This window comes from Macaca mulatta, chromosome 14 (genome assembly GCF_049350105.2).
Source record: "Macaca mulatta isolate MMU2019108-1 chromosome 14, T2T-MMU8v2.0, whole genome shotgun sequence".
In the NCBI taxonomy this organism is placed as follows: Eukaryota; Metazoa; Chordata; class Mammalia; order Primates; family Cercopithecidae; genus Macaca; species Macaca mulatta.
Window position 1 is genome coordinate 17,335,224 of NC_133419.1, and position 16,792 is coordinate 17,352,015.

The window sequence follows — 16,792 nt, forward strand, 5'->3', positions numbered from 1 at the left end:
AATGATGACCACCCTACTGTGTCTTCTCATGCCTCTAACTTATGAATGAGCTTATTCCTCTAGAACGGGAATGTTCTTTTCTACTTTTGTTCCTAACTCTGACTCGACTCTACTCGACTCTCCTAGGTTTGTTTTTTTCCCCCTAAAGATGCAGTCTTAGATGTGTAAAAATATTTGGCTGAAAGAGTATTTGCTGCAGTACTCTTTATAATAGCCAAAACTAGAACCAATCTAAATTCATTCATAGGGGTTCAGTTAAATACATTTAGTAAGGTTATATAATAAATACTAAACAGTCATCCATACTGAGTCACAGAAAAAATTTACATTATGCAGATATATATCAGGCATATATTGAAATATGAAAATCAGATTAAACAAATCAGTATGGAAATAAAAGATTATCCCATATATTACATATCACATATATTTATGTCACATACCTATCATATGATATAGCGTATATAAAGAGAGGGAGGGGGAAATAGAGAAGAAAAGGGAGGAGGAGGAGAAAGAAGGGGAGGAAAAGAGAAGAAAAGGTGATGAGGACTAGAAGAATATCTACCGAAATGCTGATAGTGATTATCTCTAGGTAATGGGCTAAAAAGTCGATTTCTACAAGTGTGTTGGAAGATGTATGTAGACCATCTTTATTTTCCTATTTTCTAAATTTGCTAAAACAAATATGGATTATGAAGGAAAGACATTTTACATGGTCTCTAAAATGAAGATACAACTATCTTGGTAAACAAGATTAGTAATAATTTTTAATTACTAGAAAACTACTCAGAATATTTACCCATGTGTTTAATCTAGCAAGTTGAAACTTTTCAAAAGTAAGCAATATTTATAAGTTAATGGGGATGTCGTTCATCATAATTTGGACAATAAAAATAGGGGTGCACTAGTATTAGTCTTTTTGCTATTTGATATTTTAACTGTACCGAAAATCAGCGTACTTTAAATTATAACTAAAATAAGTGTGCTTTTCTAAAAAGTCTTTTGAGATAAAATAGTAGCAAGCTGGCCAAAAGACACGCTATTTTTTAGCGATCCTCATGGTGATTTCATATTTCTTAGTTAATTAAATAATACTTTTATCATCTAATAGCAGAAATGAATGGGTGCAGAATTCAAGGTCTCAGTGATAGCTAACTATTATTAATTAGCTTCCCTAAATGTGACAAAGTGAAAGAAGGCAACATTTCTTTTGCCAAAAATTGTGCAATTATCATTTTTTATTAGACACAGAGTTATGGGGATGAAACAAGAAATATTTCCTGATAATCTCCCAAATGTTGTGGAAACTAATTTCTTGGAGATGAATTTTGTGCTTTTTGCGACTTTTTTAACTTTTAGTTTAGATTCAGGGGTACATGTGCAGGTTTGTTAAATAGGTATTGTCGGGGTTTGGTGTACAGATTATTTCATCACCCAGGTAATAAGCATGGCATAGTACCCAATAGGTGGCTTTTCAATCCTCACCATCCTTCCGCCCTCTACCCTCTAGTAGTTCTTGGTGTCTGTTGTTCCCTCCGTTGTGGCCCTGTGTATTCAGTGTTTAGCTCCCATTTATAAGTGAGAAAGTGTGGTTTTGGTTTTCTGTTCCTGCGCTAGTTCACTTAGGATGATGGCGTCTCGCAGATTAATTTTGAATATTTCTTCCTATAACAGAGAAATTTCTTTTCATATAAATTTCCAGGTTGTTTTTTCTTAGTGTAAAAAGTGAATATGTTGTAACATGAGGAATTACAGACCATTTGTCCAACAGAGGGTAAATTTAATATAAATTATGGGAGCCTACAATCTTAAAAGGTGAAGCTTTGGAAGGGATATGGTGGAGTTTGTAAAACCAGGGAAAAGATGGAATGAAAGTGGACCTACATTTTAGATTCCAGAATTTGAAATGAGAAGGCTTAGGTAAAATAAAAAGAAATGCCATGTTGTATTACTCAACAACAACAAAAATTACTCTAAAGGCAGCATGTATTTCAAGCCTAAAAGAGATAGAAAAACAAAAGAAAGCAATTTCTTTATAGAAGGTTAGGAAAGGGTTGAGGTGGACATGGTGATTTCAAATAAGCATGTTAGGAGTTCACCACGTGCCAGAAACTGCATTAAGAACTTTAGAGAGATTATCTAATCTAATTGTCACAATAACACTTTGAGACGTGTATTATCATTACCTTTTATTTCCCCAGCTTTATTGAGGTATATAGGTGATGCCTTGAAAAAGAAAGAAATTCTGTCATTTGCGGCGAGGTATATGGACCTGGAAGACATTATGCTAAGTGAAATAAGTCAGACACAGATAGACAAATACTGCATGACCTCACTTATACGTGGAATCTAAAATATCTTTACTTTTATTTTATAGACAGGCATCAGAGGTTTCTAGAAATCTCATCACTTTACTCAAGGTCATACCACTAGCAAGCATAGAAAATAAGATTCAATACTATGCAGCCATAAAAAGGAACGAGATCATGTCCTTTGCAGGAACGTGGATGGAGCTGGAAGCCATTATCTTCAGCAAACTAACTCAGGAACAGAAAACCAAACACCGCACGTTCTCACTTATAAGTGGGAGCTGAACAATGAGAACACGTGGACACAGGGAGGGGAACAACACTCACTGGGGCCTGTTGGGGGAGGGTGGGGAGGGAGAGCATTAGAGAAAAGAGCTAATGCACACTGGGCTTAATACCTAGGTGATGGGTTGATAGGTGCAGCAAACCACCATGGCACACGTTTACCTATGTAACAAACCTGCACATCCTGCACATGTACCCTGGAACTTTTTAAAAATTAACTAAAGAAAAAAGATTCAAACTCAGATTATTCTGTCTCCAGAGCCAAACTCCTAACCTCTCTGCTATAGTGTATCAGCGAGATTGCTGATGTCACACAGAGTAACGAAAAGAAATAGAAGCCAGGCCTGGATACGGAAGAGCCTGCTATATATGGCTAAGTGTTAAGTAACATTTTGTCTCGTGTTTCTACAACTCAATTAATTATCACACAGACTCAAATGATGTCAACATGGATTGCTACTTAAAGATCTGGATGATGGATCAAAAATAACTCATTTGAAACTTTGGTTTAGGCAATTCAAAACTAGATAATCTTGATTAATTGACTAACCACATCAGTAAACAGAGTTTCCTCATTTCTAAAATAGGAATAATAATCATTCATACCATGTATATTTCATATAGTAGTTTTATAATCAAATTACACAATTCAAGTGAAAATACTAAATAAACAATAAAAGTCAATGAAGGCTGGGCATGGTGGCTCATGCCTGTAATCCCAGCACTTTGAAAGGCCGAGGTGGGCACTTGAAGCCAGGAGTTCAAGACCAGCCTGGCCAACATGGAAAAACTCCATCTCTACTAAAAATACAAAAATGAGCTGGACATGGTGACAGGTGCCTGTAATCTCAGCTACACAGGAGGCTGTAGCACAAGAATCACTTGAAGCCAGGAGGTGGAGGTTGCAGTGAGCTGAGATCGTGCCACTGCACTCCAGCCTGCGTGATTTTTTTTTTGAGACTCCGTACCAAAAAAAAAAGTCAGTGAAGATGAACTAATGCTTAAGATGGAATACAATTATACATGATAGAAAAAGTAAGGCTTGGTTTGTTTCACTTACAAAAATAAAGTTATTTTTATTTCCTGCTTTACCACTCATTATTCACCTGCAATTTCTTACCATGTAAAGAGCTTTCTCATGGCATTTTTTACCTCTTCATTTCTCAGGGTATAGATGAGTGGATTCAACATAGGTGTCAGAATACCGTAAAATAATGCCATGCTTTTGTCTATAGATAAAGTAGAAAATAGATGCATATAAGTAAATATACAAGGTACAAAGAACAAGGCAACAACAGTGAAGTGGGTACCATCAAGATTGGCAAAAATGTTACGAAGTTTTGGCTGTGCCATGTGTTGAACAAGAATGTACCTCATCAGAATCTCCTATACATTGCTGTAGGGAGTGAATATTGGTACAACTGCTTTCAAAAGCAATTTGGCATATTTTTGGAAAAGTCGAACATTTGCATACCTTTCAACATAGCAATTCAGTCCCTGGGTATATGCCCCAGGAAAACTTTTCCACACAGACAAGAATGCTCATAACAGCCCTCATACAGCTGAATATGGAAACAGCCAAGGTATATTTAAAAAAGAGTAGTAAAATAATTATGGCATATTCACCCAATGAAATCTTGTGCAATAGTAAAAATGATGAAATACAATTACATGCAACAACAAGGATGAAATATTATGTTTTTGAAATATTTTTGAAATATTATGTTAAGTAAAGATAGCAAATCAGAAGACTACAAATGTATAACACCATTTTTATAAAATTAGAAATAAGAAAAATTAAGCAATATATGGGTTAGGTATATATACACATATGTTAAAGCTATTTTCATAAAGTAAGGAAGTCGTAAACCAAACGAGAATATTGGTTAAGGCAAAGAAATAAAATAGAGAAGACACATATGACACAAGTTATTAGGAATGTTCTTAAATTGATAAGTTCATAGATGATCATTAAATAATTATGAATAATTATGTTTTATAACATATTAATATATAATTTTATTATTTATTACATATTACATATATTAAATAATACACATATTATTTGTATCAAATATTTTTAACTAATAATATTTTTAAATCTTTTATGAAAGAAATCAGCCATGGGGTACCCTCTCACCTCTAGCCTACCTTCCTTTTCTGCCTTCACTGTGGACACTTTCACCTTCCAAGGAGGAAGAGTTCAGAGTCCCTTCCCCAATACCATACCTATCACCACATCCTTTCTCTGCTCTCTCTCCAACCACAGCAGAATAAGTAAAATTTATAATAACAATTACATCTTGTTTGTGTTTATAACTAAAAAGTCCTCCAGGAAAACTCAGTACTGAAGGGTAAATGTACTGACAGAGTGGCTGAATGAACAGTCAATGAGCTTCATCTACTGGTAACTTTCAGAATACCTGTAGTAGGAACATTAAAATGGAGTTGTCTCTTAGAGAGGAAAAGTAGTGAAAAACACAATTAAATCTTCTTAATTTGATGTTTTTCCCTCTTGTGATAATTGTGTCACGTCCATAAATCTATGGGAACTATTTGCAATATTTTCTTTTTATAAAATCACCTAAAAATAATTCTAAGGAAATATGTGAATAAAATGAGGAAAAAATAAGATTGACCCAGATTTCACGTAATCTATATTCCTGAACAAAATAGAATCATAGGATATCTGAGCTGAAGGTCCTTAGAGATTCGAAACAATCTCCTTAATTGTATGCATCAGGAAATGGGAGCCCTGAGAACTTGGATGGAGGTGGGGATGGCCCTGCAACTGGAACCCTGTTTCCTGACTTTCCATCTAGTGTAATTTCCACAGTATCATACAGCAGCCTCTTCTCTTAATGCCAAGTTCTCATACCTTAGGCAGCTCCTCCTATAGTATTTACCCAGTCTTCTCACTTGTAGCTGAAACTCAGATGACTTTTTCCCCTGAAATACATGATCTACTTCCTCCAACCCAATTTCTCCCTTTTCCCTCCCCAGCATGAAGCAGGAAGAAACATCTGCCATATCAAGCATACCTATGATTCCACACCCTAAAATGGCTCCTGAGTTGGTCAATCTTCTATAAACAGAAGTCTAGGCAAAGAGTAGGATTCCTGAGGAATTGCTTTCCGGTCACCTCTGATCTGACAAATCCATGATGTAAGTGCTTCAATTTCCTCAAAGAAAGAGTAGAGGCAAGGCATGGTGACTCACCCCTGCAATACCAGCATTTTGGGAGGCTGAGGCAGGCAGATCACTTGAGGTCAGGAGTTCAGGACCAGCCTGGCCAACATGGCAAAACCCCGTCTCTACTAAAACTACAAAAATTAGCAGGACGTTGGTGGCATGTGCCTGTAGTCCCAGCTACTAGGGAGGCTGAGGCATGAGAATTACTTGAGCCTGGGAGGTGGAGGTTGCAGTGAGCTGAGATTGTGCCATATATACCTGTCTTCATCTACATAAATATATATACATACATGCATGCCTGCATACATGTGTAAGACATACATACCACTATCACTCTACTTTAAAATACTGTATGAAAGCAGTAGTGAAAGAGCATTAAACTAGCAATCAGTAGTCTTTGTGTGTGGCCTATGTACATAGTTTAGCCTGTCTGTATCTCCGCTTATCTTTAAACCTGAATAACCATTCATGTTCCCACATTGCTCCAAGGAGTTTTATAAGGGGATTATTTATTCAACACAGATTAAGCTGGTGCATGAAAAATTCTGAGAATATTATGCTTTCAAGGTGTCAACTGCTGTTTTATTGCTATTATTTTTTCATAATCAAGATCCACATTTGCATTTGTGTTAGTTCAGCATCAGATGGTACTAATAAGTCCTCCTTACTATCACCACTCTCACCCAACCCTCATCACATTCCTGGCGATTATACCTCATTCATTAAGTTGTTGAAAGGATTAAAGAAGTTAATACAATTAAAACATTTAGAACAGTGTCTGCAGATTGGAAGAATTCAGTACGGGTCAGCTTTTATCACACATTAAAATACAAACTCCATGAGAACAAGGAGTTTTGCATGCTTTCTTTTGTGCTGTATTTCTAGCCCCAGGAATATCACCCAGCAAATGCTAAGTGTTCAATAAACACTTTTGGAGTAAATGAAATAATCTGATAGTTTGGTTACAAGGGCTTTGAGGGAAAGGCAGGGATAGAGCGGTGAATAGGAAGAGAAAGGGGAATTGAAGATATTATTTAAAAACAGCTAGCAGCCACCATTGAACAACAGACTTTGATGTAGGTCTTTACAAAGTCTTATAGGTCCTCTCACAGCCTTCTGAAGCTGTCTTCACAGCCTTCTGAAGACATATTGTCAATGTCTCCTTCTGTAAATATGGAAATTGAGGCCCAATGAGGTTAAATGACCCATGAATGTTTAGGAGCTACCTAATCCAGCTCTTCTAATTGCATCCTGTACAAACTTGGCTCCCTCTAGCGGCAAAATGGAGCAAAGCAACAGGGGTTAAAGAGGGCTGCAGTCCGCTGTTGGGCTGGAGAGAGGAATCAGCACCCCTGAAAGAAGTGCTGACAATTTGTTCTTCCTGGCTCTTCTCTTCATCATCCCAAGTCATCATCACCACCATTCCTTGGTCCTTCAAAAGTTCCTGGTCTTTCCTGCTTGGTGTCCATTTTGTCACACTTTATCAAGAGGTCCTGAGGTGGGAAAAACCCTGAAAGCTGACTTAGGGACCTGTGTTCCAGTCCTCGCCCTGCTCTGGAGTTAAAGTGTAAGTTTCAGTAAATCCCTCGACCGCTCCACATTATTTATTTACTTATTTATTTATTTACTTATTTATCAGCCTGCTGAGAGTATGGAGGGATAAGAGTAAAGTGGCTCTTTACTCTTAAAAGAAAAATGAATTTCACTGAGCACTGTGTTAGCCAACACAAATGAATTATGTAGTGATTTTATTCATTTATCAATGAGATACCTGGACTTCCCAGACACTCCCTCATTCACAGGCCCTCACAAGTTTCTTGAATGAGCTCTTAAATATCACACTAAGAACCTTCTGGAGTCTACTCTCCTTGAGGGAAAGACTATATCTTACTTTCATTTGTATTCTCACTCACTGTAAACATTCAATAAATATTTAATGAATAAAGGATTGAAAGAATATGTGGGGTTATTATAACAACAAGAGCTAGGAGGATAATTGCCATTGCAAACATCAGACTGGAAATACAAAGGCTGTGTTAGATGCTACAAGATGGAAAGTCTCCCAATTTCCTGGCTGGATTGAGATTCTCTGGAGTGTCACTTCTCCCCTAAGTTCTTCTTGATGCTAAACAGCTTCCTCATGGCATTTTTCACCTCATTGTTCCTTAGCGTATAGATCAAAGGGTTCAGCAAAGGTGGCATCACAATGTTAAAGAGGATGATAAGTTTGTCAGCAGCCAGGGGGGTGGAGGGACGAATGTACATGAACATGGGGGGCATGAGAACCAAAAGGACAGTGATTATGTGTGAGCCACACGTGGAGAGAGCCTTACGCCGGCCCTCAGATGACTGGTTTCTTAGCTTCAGTAAGATGATAACATAGGAAATGAGAAGGATAAAGAAGGAGACTAAAGAAATCATACCACTGTTGGCCACCACAATGAGACCCACCATGTAGGTGTCTGCACAGGCCAACTTGAGCAGGGGATGAACATCACAGAAGAAGTTGTCTATCTCATTGGGCCCACAAAAAGGCAGCTGAACCGTGAGGAGGGTCTGCAGGATGGAATGCAGGAAGCCAGCTAACCAGGAGGCCCCCGCTAGCAGGCCACACTTCCGGCGATCCATGATGGCTGTGTAGTGCAGGGGCCTACAGATGGCCACATAGCGGTCATAAGCCATGGCTGTAAGGAGGAAGATCTCAGTGCCACCAAAGAAGTGGGCAGAAAAGAGCTGGGTCATGCAGCCATTGAAGGATGTGAAGCATCTTATGCTCCACAAAAGTGTCAGCAATCATCTTGGGTATGGTAGCAGATGGATAACATACGTCAGCAAAAGACAAGTGGCTCAGGAAGAAATACATGGGAGACTTCAGAGTCTTGCTAGCATTGATGGTGATGATAACCAGAAGGTTCCCCAGGACAGTGAGCACATGAAAGAGGAAGAATACCGCAAAGCATGCATGCTGCATCTCTCTGCTCTCAAAAAGGCCAAATAAAACAAACTCAGTCACGTTGTTCTTGGCACCCATGGATTATCTGCCCCGATGACCGACAAAGTGGCTGGCTGGCTCTGCAAAGACATAGATTATGAGATATAAGAAAGTTTTATGAGATACGACCAAGATTATGGAGTAAGAAAGATACTAGCCTTCATCCCCATCACCAAAAAAAAAAAATTTATATATATATATATATATGTGTGTGTGTGTGTGTGTGTGTGTGTGTGTGTGTGTGTGTGTGTATAGAGAGAGAGAGAGAGAGAAAGAGAGAGAGCGAGCTATCCACAACCAAAATAGCTCTGAGAGGGCTCAAGGGCCCATTAAAGAATCTGCAGCAATACAGAGGAGCAAAAACATGGAGAATAACCACACAGAAAGGATACCTAGTGATATCTACATACTCGAGATGCCAGGAGATGGTTAGGAACAAAGAGGAAAGGCTGAGGCAATTAGAATCAGTAGAAACCTTGCAAGCCAGAAGGGATTGGGGTCCTATCTTCAGCCTCATAAAACCAAATAATTGTCAGCCAAGGATTTTGTATCCAGCAAAGCTAAGCTTCATAAATGTAGAAAAGATAGTCTATTTCAGACAAACAAATGCTGAGAGAATTTGCCACTACTCAGCTAGAACTATACAAAATGTTTAAATGAGGGGAGGGGCCAAGATGGCCAAATAGAAACAGCTCTGGTCTGCAGCTCCCATCAAGGCCATCACAGAAGGCAAGTTGCATTTCCAACTGAGGTACGCAGTTCATCTCACTGGGACTGGTTAGGCAGTGGGTGCGACCCACTGAGAGTGAGCAGAAGCAGAGTGGAGCATTATTTCACCCACGAGGTGGACAGAGGCAGGGGACCTCCCTCCCCCAGTCAAGAGTAGTGGTGAGGGACTGTGTTACCTAACCAGGGTGCTATGCCTTTCCCCAGATTTTTGCAATCCAGAGATCAGGAGATTCCCTTGTGAACCTACACCACCAGGGCCCTGGATTTCAAGCACAAAACTGGGCAGCTGTTTGGGTAGGCACTGAGCTACAGGAGTGAAAAACAGTGGCACATGGAACTCCAGTAAGAGAGGACAACCGTCCACTCCCCTGGAAAGGGGGCTGAAGCCAGGAAGCCAAGAAGTCTCACTCAGCAGGTCCCCCTCCCATGGAGCCCAGCAAGCTAAGACCACCGGTCTGAAATTCTTACTGCCAGCACAGCAGTCTGGAGCTGGCCTGGGATGATCAAGTTTGGTTGGGGGAGGGGCAGCCACCATTACTGTGGCTTTAGTAGGCAGTTTCTCCCTGACAGTGCTAAGGAGACCGGGAGGTTTGCACTGGATCGAATTCACCACAATATAGCAAAGTGGCTGTGGCCAGACTGCTTCTTTAGATTCCTCATCACTGGACAGGGCATCTCTACAGGAAATACAGGAGCTCCAGTCAAGGGCTTACAGACAAAACTCTCATCTCCCTGGGACAGAGCACCTGGGTGAGGGATGGCTATGGTTGCAGGTTCAGCCGACTTCATCTTTCCTGCCTGTTGGCTCAGAAGAGAATGGCTGATCCTGACAAAGGGGATTCTCCCAGCACAGTGCACCAGTTGTGCTAAGGGACAGACTGTCTCCTCAAGTGGGTCCCTGACCCCCATGCCTACTGACTTGGAGAGATCTCCCAACAGGGGTTGACAGACACCTCATGCAGAAGACCTCTGACTGGCATCAGGTCGCTGCCTCTCTGGGATGAAACCTCCAGAGGAAGGAGAAAGCAGCAATCTTTGTAGTTCCACAGTCTCCACTGGTGATACCCAGGTGAACAGGGTCTGGAGTGGACCTCCAGCAAACTGCAGCAGACCTGCAGAAAAGGGACCTAACTGTTAGAAGAAAAACTAACAAACAGAAAGCAACAACAATGATACTATCAACAAAAAAGACTCCTCCACAAAAAGCCCATCCAAGATCATCAGCCTCAAATATCAGAGGTAGATAAGTCCATGAAGATGAGGAAAAATCAGTGTAAAAACGCTGAAAATTCCAAAAGCAAGAATGTTTCTTCTCCTCCCAATGATTGCAATGCCTCTCCAGCAAGGGCGCAGAAATGGGCAGAAAATGAGATGGACAAATTGACAGAAGGAGACTTCAGAAGGTGGGTAATAACAAACTCCAGTGAGTTAAAGGGGCATGTTCTAACCCAATGCAACGAAGCTAAGAACCTTGATAAAAGGTTACAGGACATGCTAAGTAGAATAATCAGTTTAGAGAGGAGCATAAATGACCTGATGGAACTGAAAAACACAGCATGAGAACTTTGTGAAGTATACACAAGTATCAATAGCCCAATTGATCAAGTGGAAGAAAGCATATCAGAGTTTGAAGATGACCTTGCCAAAATAAGGCTTGCAGACAAGATTAGAGAAAAAATAACAAAAAGGAATAAACAAAACCTCCAAGAAATATAGGACTATGTTAATAGACTGAGCATACAATTAATTGGTGTACCTGAAAGTGATGGAGAGAATGGAATCAAGTTGGAAAACACACTTCAGGATATTATCTAGGAGAACTTCCCCAACCTAGCAAGACAGCCCAACATTTAAATTCAGGAAATACAGAGAACATCATTAAGATACTCCATGAGATCAACCCAAAAAAACATAATCATCATATTCTCCAAGATCGAAATGAAGAAAAAAAATGAAGAAAAGTCAGGTCACCTACAAAAGAAAGCCCATCAGACTAACAGCAGATCTCTTGGCAGAAACCCCACAAGCCAGAAAAGAGTTAGGGCCAATATCCAACATTCTTAAAGAAAAGAATTTTCAACCCAGAATTTAATATTCAAGCAAACTATGCTTCATAAGCAAAGGAAAAATAAAAACATTGACAAACAAACAAATGCTAAGGGATTTAATCACCACCAGGCCTGCCTTGTAAGAGCTCCTGAAGGAAGCAGTAAATATAGAGAGGAAAAACAAGTACCAGGCCGTGCAAAAACACACCAAAGTATAAAAACCAATGATACTGTGAAGAAACTGCACCAACGAGTGTGCAAAATAACCAGCTAGCATCATGATAACACATAACAATATTAACCTTAAATGTAAATAGGCTAAATGCCACAATTAAAAGACACAGACTGGCAAATTGGGTAAAGAGTCAAGACCCATCAGTGTGCTGTATTCAGGAGACCCATCTCACATGCAAAACCACACACAGGCTCAAAATAAAGGGATGGAGGAAATTTGGCCAAGCAAATGGAAAGTAAAAAAAAAAAAGCAGAGGTTGTAATCCTAGTCTCTGATAAAACAGACTTTAAACAAACAAAGATCAAAAAGACAAAGAAGGGCATTACATAATGGTAAAGGGATCAATATAACAAGAAGAGCGAACTATCCTAAATATATATGCACCCAACACAAGAGTACCCAGATTCCTAAGACAAGTTCTTAGAGACCTACAAAGAGACTCAGACTCCCACACGATAATAGTGGGAGACTTTAACACCCCACTGTCAATATTAGACAGATCAACAGGACAGAAAATTAACAATGATATTCAGTACTCAAACTCAGAATTATTCACCCCAAATCAACAGAATACACATTCTTCTCAGTGCCACATGGCACTTATTCTAAAACCAATCACATAATTGGAAGTAAAACATTCTTCAGCAAATGCAAAAGAACTGAAATATAACAAACAGTCTCTCAGAACACAGGGCAGTCAAATTAGAACTCAGGATTAAGAAACTCACTCAAAATCACACAATTACATGGAAATTAAACAACCTGCTCCTAAATGACTCCTGGGTAAATAATGAAATTAAGGCAGAAATCAAGAAAGCTCTTTGAAACCAATGAGAACAAAAAGGCAATGTGCCAGAATCTCTGAGACACAGCTAAAGCAGTATTAAGAGGAAAATTTACAGCACTAAACGCCCACATCAGAAAGCTGAAAAGATCTCAAATCAACACCTTAACGTCACATTGAAAAGAACTAGAGATGCAAGAGCAAAGAATTCAAAAGCTAGCAGAAGACAAAAAATAACTAAGATCAGAGCAGAACTGAAGGAGATAGAGACACAAAAAACCCTTCAAATAATCAAGGAATCCAGGAGCTGGCTTTTTGAAAAAATTAACAAAATAGATAGACTGCTAGCTAGACTAATAAAGAAGAGAAGATAGAAGAATCAAATAGACATAATAAAAATGATAAAGGGGATATCACCACAGAAATACAAAGTATCATCAGAGAACACTATAAAAACCTCTGTGCAAATAAACTAGAAAATCTAGAAGAAATGCATAAATTCCTGGACATATACACCCTCCCAAGACTAAACCAGGAAGAATTCGAATCCCTGAAGAGACCATTAACAAGTTCTGACACTAAGGCAGTAATTAATAGCCTACCAACCAAAAATAAAAGCCCAGGACCAGATGGATTTACAGCCGAATTCTACCAGAAGTACAAAGAGAAGCTGTTACCGTTATTATTTAATGATATCCTGCATTCTGCCCTTAATCAAAAAATTTAAAATAATCAAAAAATTTAAAATAATTTATAATAATAATATCATTTGATCATTTCAATTGATGCTGAAAAAGCACTTGATAAAGCTCAACATCTCTTCATCATAAAAACCTACAAAAAAACTGGATATGGAAGGAACATACTTCAATATAACAAAAGCCATATATGGCAGACCCATATATAATATTGTACTGAATGGGGAAAAACTGAAAATCTTTCATCTGCGATCTGCAATACAATAAGGATGCCCACTTTCACCACAGTCATTCAACATAGTACTGGAAGTCTGAGCTAGAGCAATCAGACCAAATAAATAAAGGGCATCCATATTGGAAAGGAAGGAGTCAAATTATGCTTGTTTGCAGATATGATCTTATATTTGGAAAAAACTAAAGACTCCATTAAAAAAACCAATAGAAATGATGAACAAATTCAATAAAGTTGCAGGATACAACATCAACATACAAAAATCAGTATGCCAACAGCAAACAGTCTGAAAAAGAAATCAAGAAAGTAATCCCATTTACAATAGCCACAAATAAAATTAAATACTTGGGAATTAACATCACCAAAGAAGTGAAAGTTCTCTACAATTAAAACTATAAAACATTGATGGAAGAAATTTAAGAGGATACAGAAAACATAGAAATATATCCCATGTTCATGGATTGGAAGATCAATATTGTTAAAATGTTCATACTACCCAAAACAATCTACAGATTCAATACAATCTCTATCAAAATACCAATGACACGCTTCACGTAAATAGAAAAAAACAATGCTAAAATTTATATGGAATCACAAAAGACTGAGAATAGCCAAAGCTATACTAGGCAAAAAACTGGAGGAACAAAACTGGAGGAATTGCATAACCTCACTTCAAATTATATTACAGAGCTATAGTAACCAAAATGGCATGGTACTGGCATAAAAAACCAATGCATAGACCAGTGGATCAGAATAGAGAACCAGGAAATAAACCCACACATCTAGAGTGATCTCATTTTTTACAATGGTGCTAAGAACATACAGTGGGGAAAGGACAGTCTCTTCAATAAATGGTGTTTGGAAAACTGGATATTCATGTGCAGAAGAATAAAACTAGATTCCTATCTCTCACCATATACAAAAATCAAATCAAAAGAGATCAAAGAACTAAACCTAAGACCTCAAACTATAAAAACTACTACAGGAAATATTGGGGAAACTCTCCGGGACTTTGGACTGGGCAAAGATTTCTTGAGAAATACCCCATAAGCACAGGCAACCAAAGCAAAAATGGACAAATAAAATCACGTCAAGTTAAAAAAGCTTCTGCACAGTGAAGAAAACAATCAACAAAGTTTAGAGACAACCCACAGAATGGGAGAAAATATTTGCAAACTCTCTATCTGACAAAGGATTAATAATCACAATATATCAGTAGCTCAAACAACTCTGTAGGAAAAAAAAATTAATAATCTGATTTTAAAATAGGCAAAAGACACTTCTCAAAAACAGACGTGCAAATGGAAAACAGACATATGAAAAGGTGCTCAACATTACTGATCATCAGAGAAATGCAAATCAAAACTACAATGAGATATTATCTTACCCCAGTTTAAACGGCTTATATCCAAAAGACAGGCAATAACAAATGCTGGCAAGGATATGGAGAAAAGGGAACTCTTGTAGACTGTTGGTGGGAATGTAAATTAGTACAATGAGATGTTATCTTACCCCAGTTTAAATGGTTTATATCCAAAAGACAGCCAATAACAAATGCTGGCAAGGATATGGAGAAAAGGGAACTCTTGTAGACTGTTGGTGGGAATGTAAATTAGTACAACTACTGTGAAAAACAGTTTTGAGCCTCCTCAAAAAACTAAAAATAGAGCTACCGTGTGATCCATCAATCCCACTCCATGGTATATACTCAAAAGAAAGGAACTCAGCATATAAAACAGATAGCTGTGCTCCCATTTTTACTGCAGCACTATTTACAACAGCCACCGTTTGGAAACAACCTAAGTGTCCACAAACAAATAAATGAATAAAGATAATGTCAACCTAAGTGTTCACAACAAATAAATGGATAAAGACAATGTGGTATATATACATGATGAAGTACTATCCAACCATAAAAAAGAATTAGATCCAGTCATTTGCAACAACATGAATGGAACTGGAGGACATTATATTAAGTGAAATAGGCCAGTCACAGAATGACAAACTTCACATATTTTCACTTATATGTGGAAGCTAAAAATTAAAATAAATGGACTGATTGAGATTCAGTGAAAGTAAAGAGTAGAATGATGGTTACCAGAGGCTAGGAAGGGTAGTGGGGATTGGCAAGGAAACTCCCAACCATGTAAAGCTGCTTACTTGCTTTCTAGTTATTTTTAAGTTCATTAAATACTAATTCATGGTAAATTAGTACAAAAAAAATCGAATAAACAAGACCTAGTATTTGCTAGCACAACAGGATGACTACAGTAAAAAATAATTTAATTGTACATTTAAAAATACTTGAAAGAGTATAAGTGGATTATTTGTAACACAAAGGATAAATGCTTAAGGTGATGGATACCCCATTTACCCTGATGTGATTATTACACATTGCATGCCTGCATCAAAATATCTCATATAACCCATAAATAGATACTATGTACCCACTAAAATTAGAAATAAAAAATTGATTTAAAAAAAGAACTACCATGTGATCCAGTAATTCCAGTATTGGATGTATATACGAAAGATAGGAAATCAGTATGTCAAAGAGGTATGCACTTCCATATTCGTTGCAGCATTTTTCACAATAGCCAAGATACCAACGCAACCTAAATGCCCATCAATGAATGAATGGATAAAGGAAATGTGGTACATATACACAATAAAATACCATTCCACCTTTATCAAAAAGGAAATCCTGTCATTTACAACAATATGGATGAATCTGGAGAGTACTGTGTTAAACCAAGCACAGAAAGACAAATACTGCATGATCCCACTTACATGTGGAATCTTAAAAACTTGAACTTATGGAAACAGAGTAAAATGTTGGTTAGCAGAATCTGAGTTACAAATTTTGAATTGAGTATATACGTAGTTTTATATTCAGCCTTTTTCCCTTAACACTTTAAGCATTTCCACAAGACGATATTCTTCAAAAGATGTTTTAATGGTGTATTATTTAAAAATCCTATAATTTATTTAACTATTTCTCTATATATGAGCTTTTAAGTTACTCCCAATTTTATACTACAGTAAATTGCCTCGCTCTGTAGCTCTCTGGCAGTTTTTCCTATGATTGATTCCCTAAATTTGGAAGGTTGAGGTGGAGGGCATGAACTTTATTAGGACAGATAGAATCTCAATACAATGTAAAGACAATGTCATTTGCCATTCTAGGAATTAAAGAAGATACTAATATAACAATGATCATTAGCTCCCAACCCAGACTACCCTTCTTGGGCCTAAAGGGCTTCCAGCACTTTCAACCTCTCCTTCAAG

General features: G+C 37.9%; 1 protein-coding gene across 1 annotated transcript; it reads right to left on the minus strand.

The window, feature by feature from the left end:
- Positions 1–7,883: 7,883 nt before the first annotated feature.
- On the minus strand, positions 7,884–8,817 carry LOC100429054 (olfactory receptor 4S1). Its single transcript, XM_077964751.1, is given in 2 exon segments — positions 7,884–8,543; positions 8,545–8,817. Coding segments are annotated over 2 exon segments (933 nt in total).
- Positions 8,818–16,792: the final 7,975 nt, after the last annotated feature.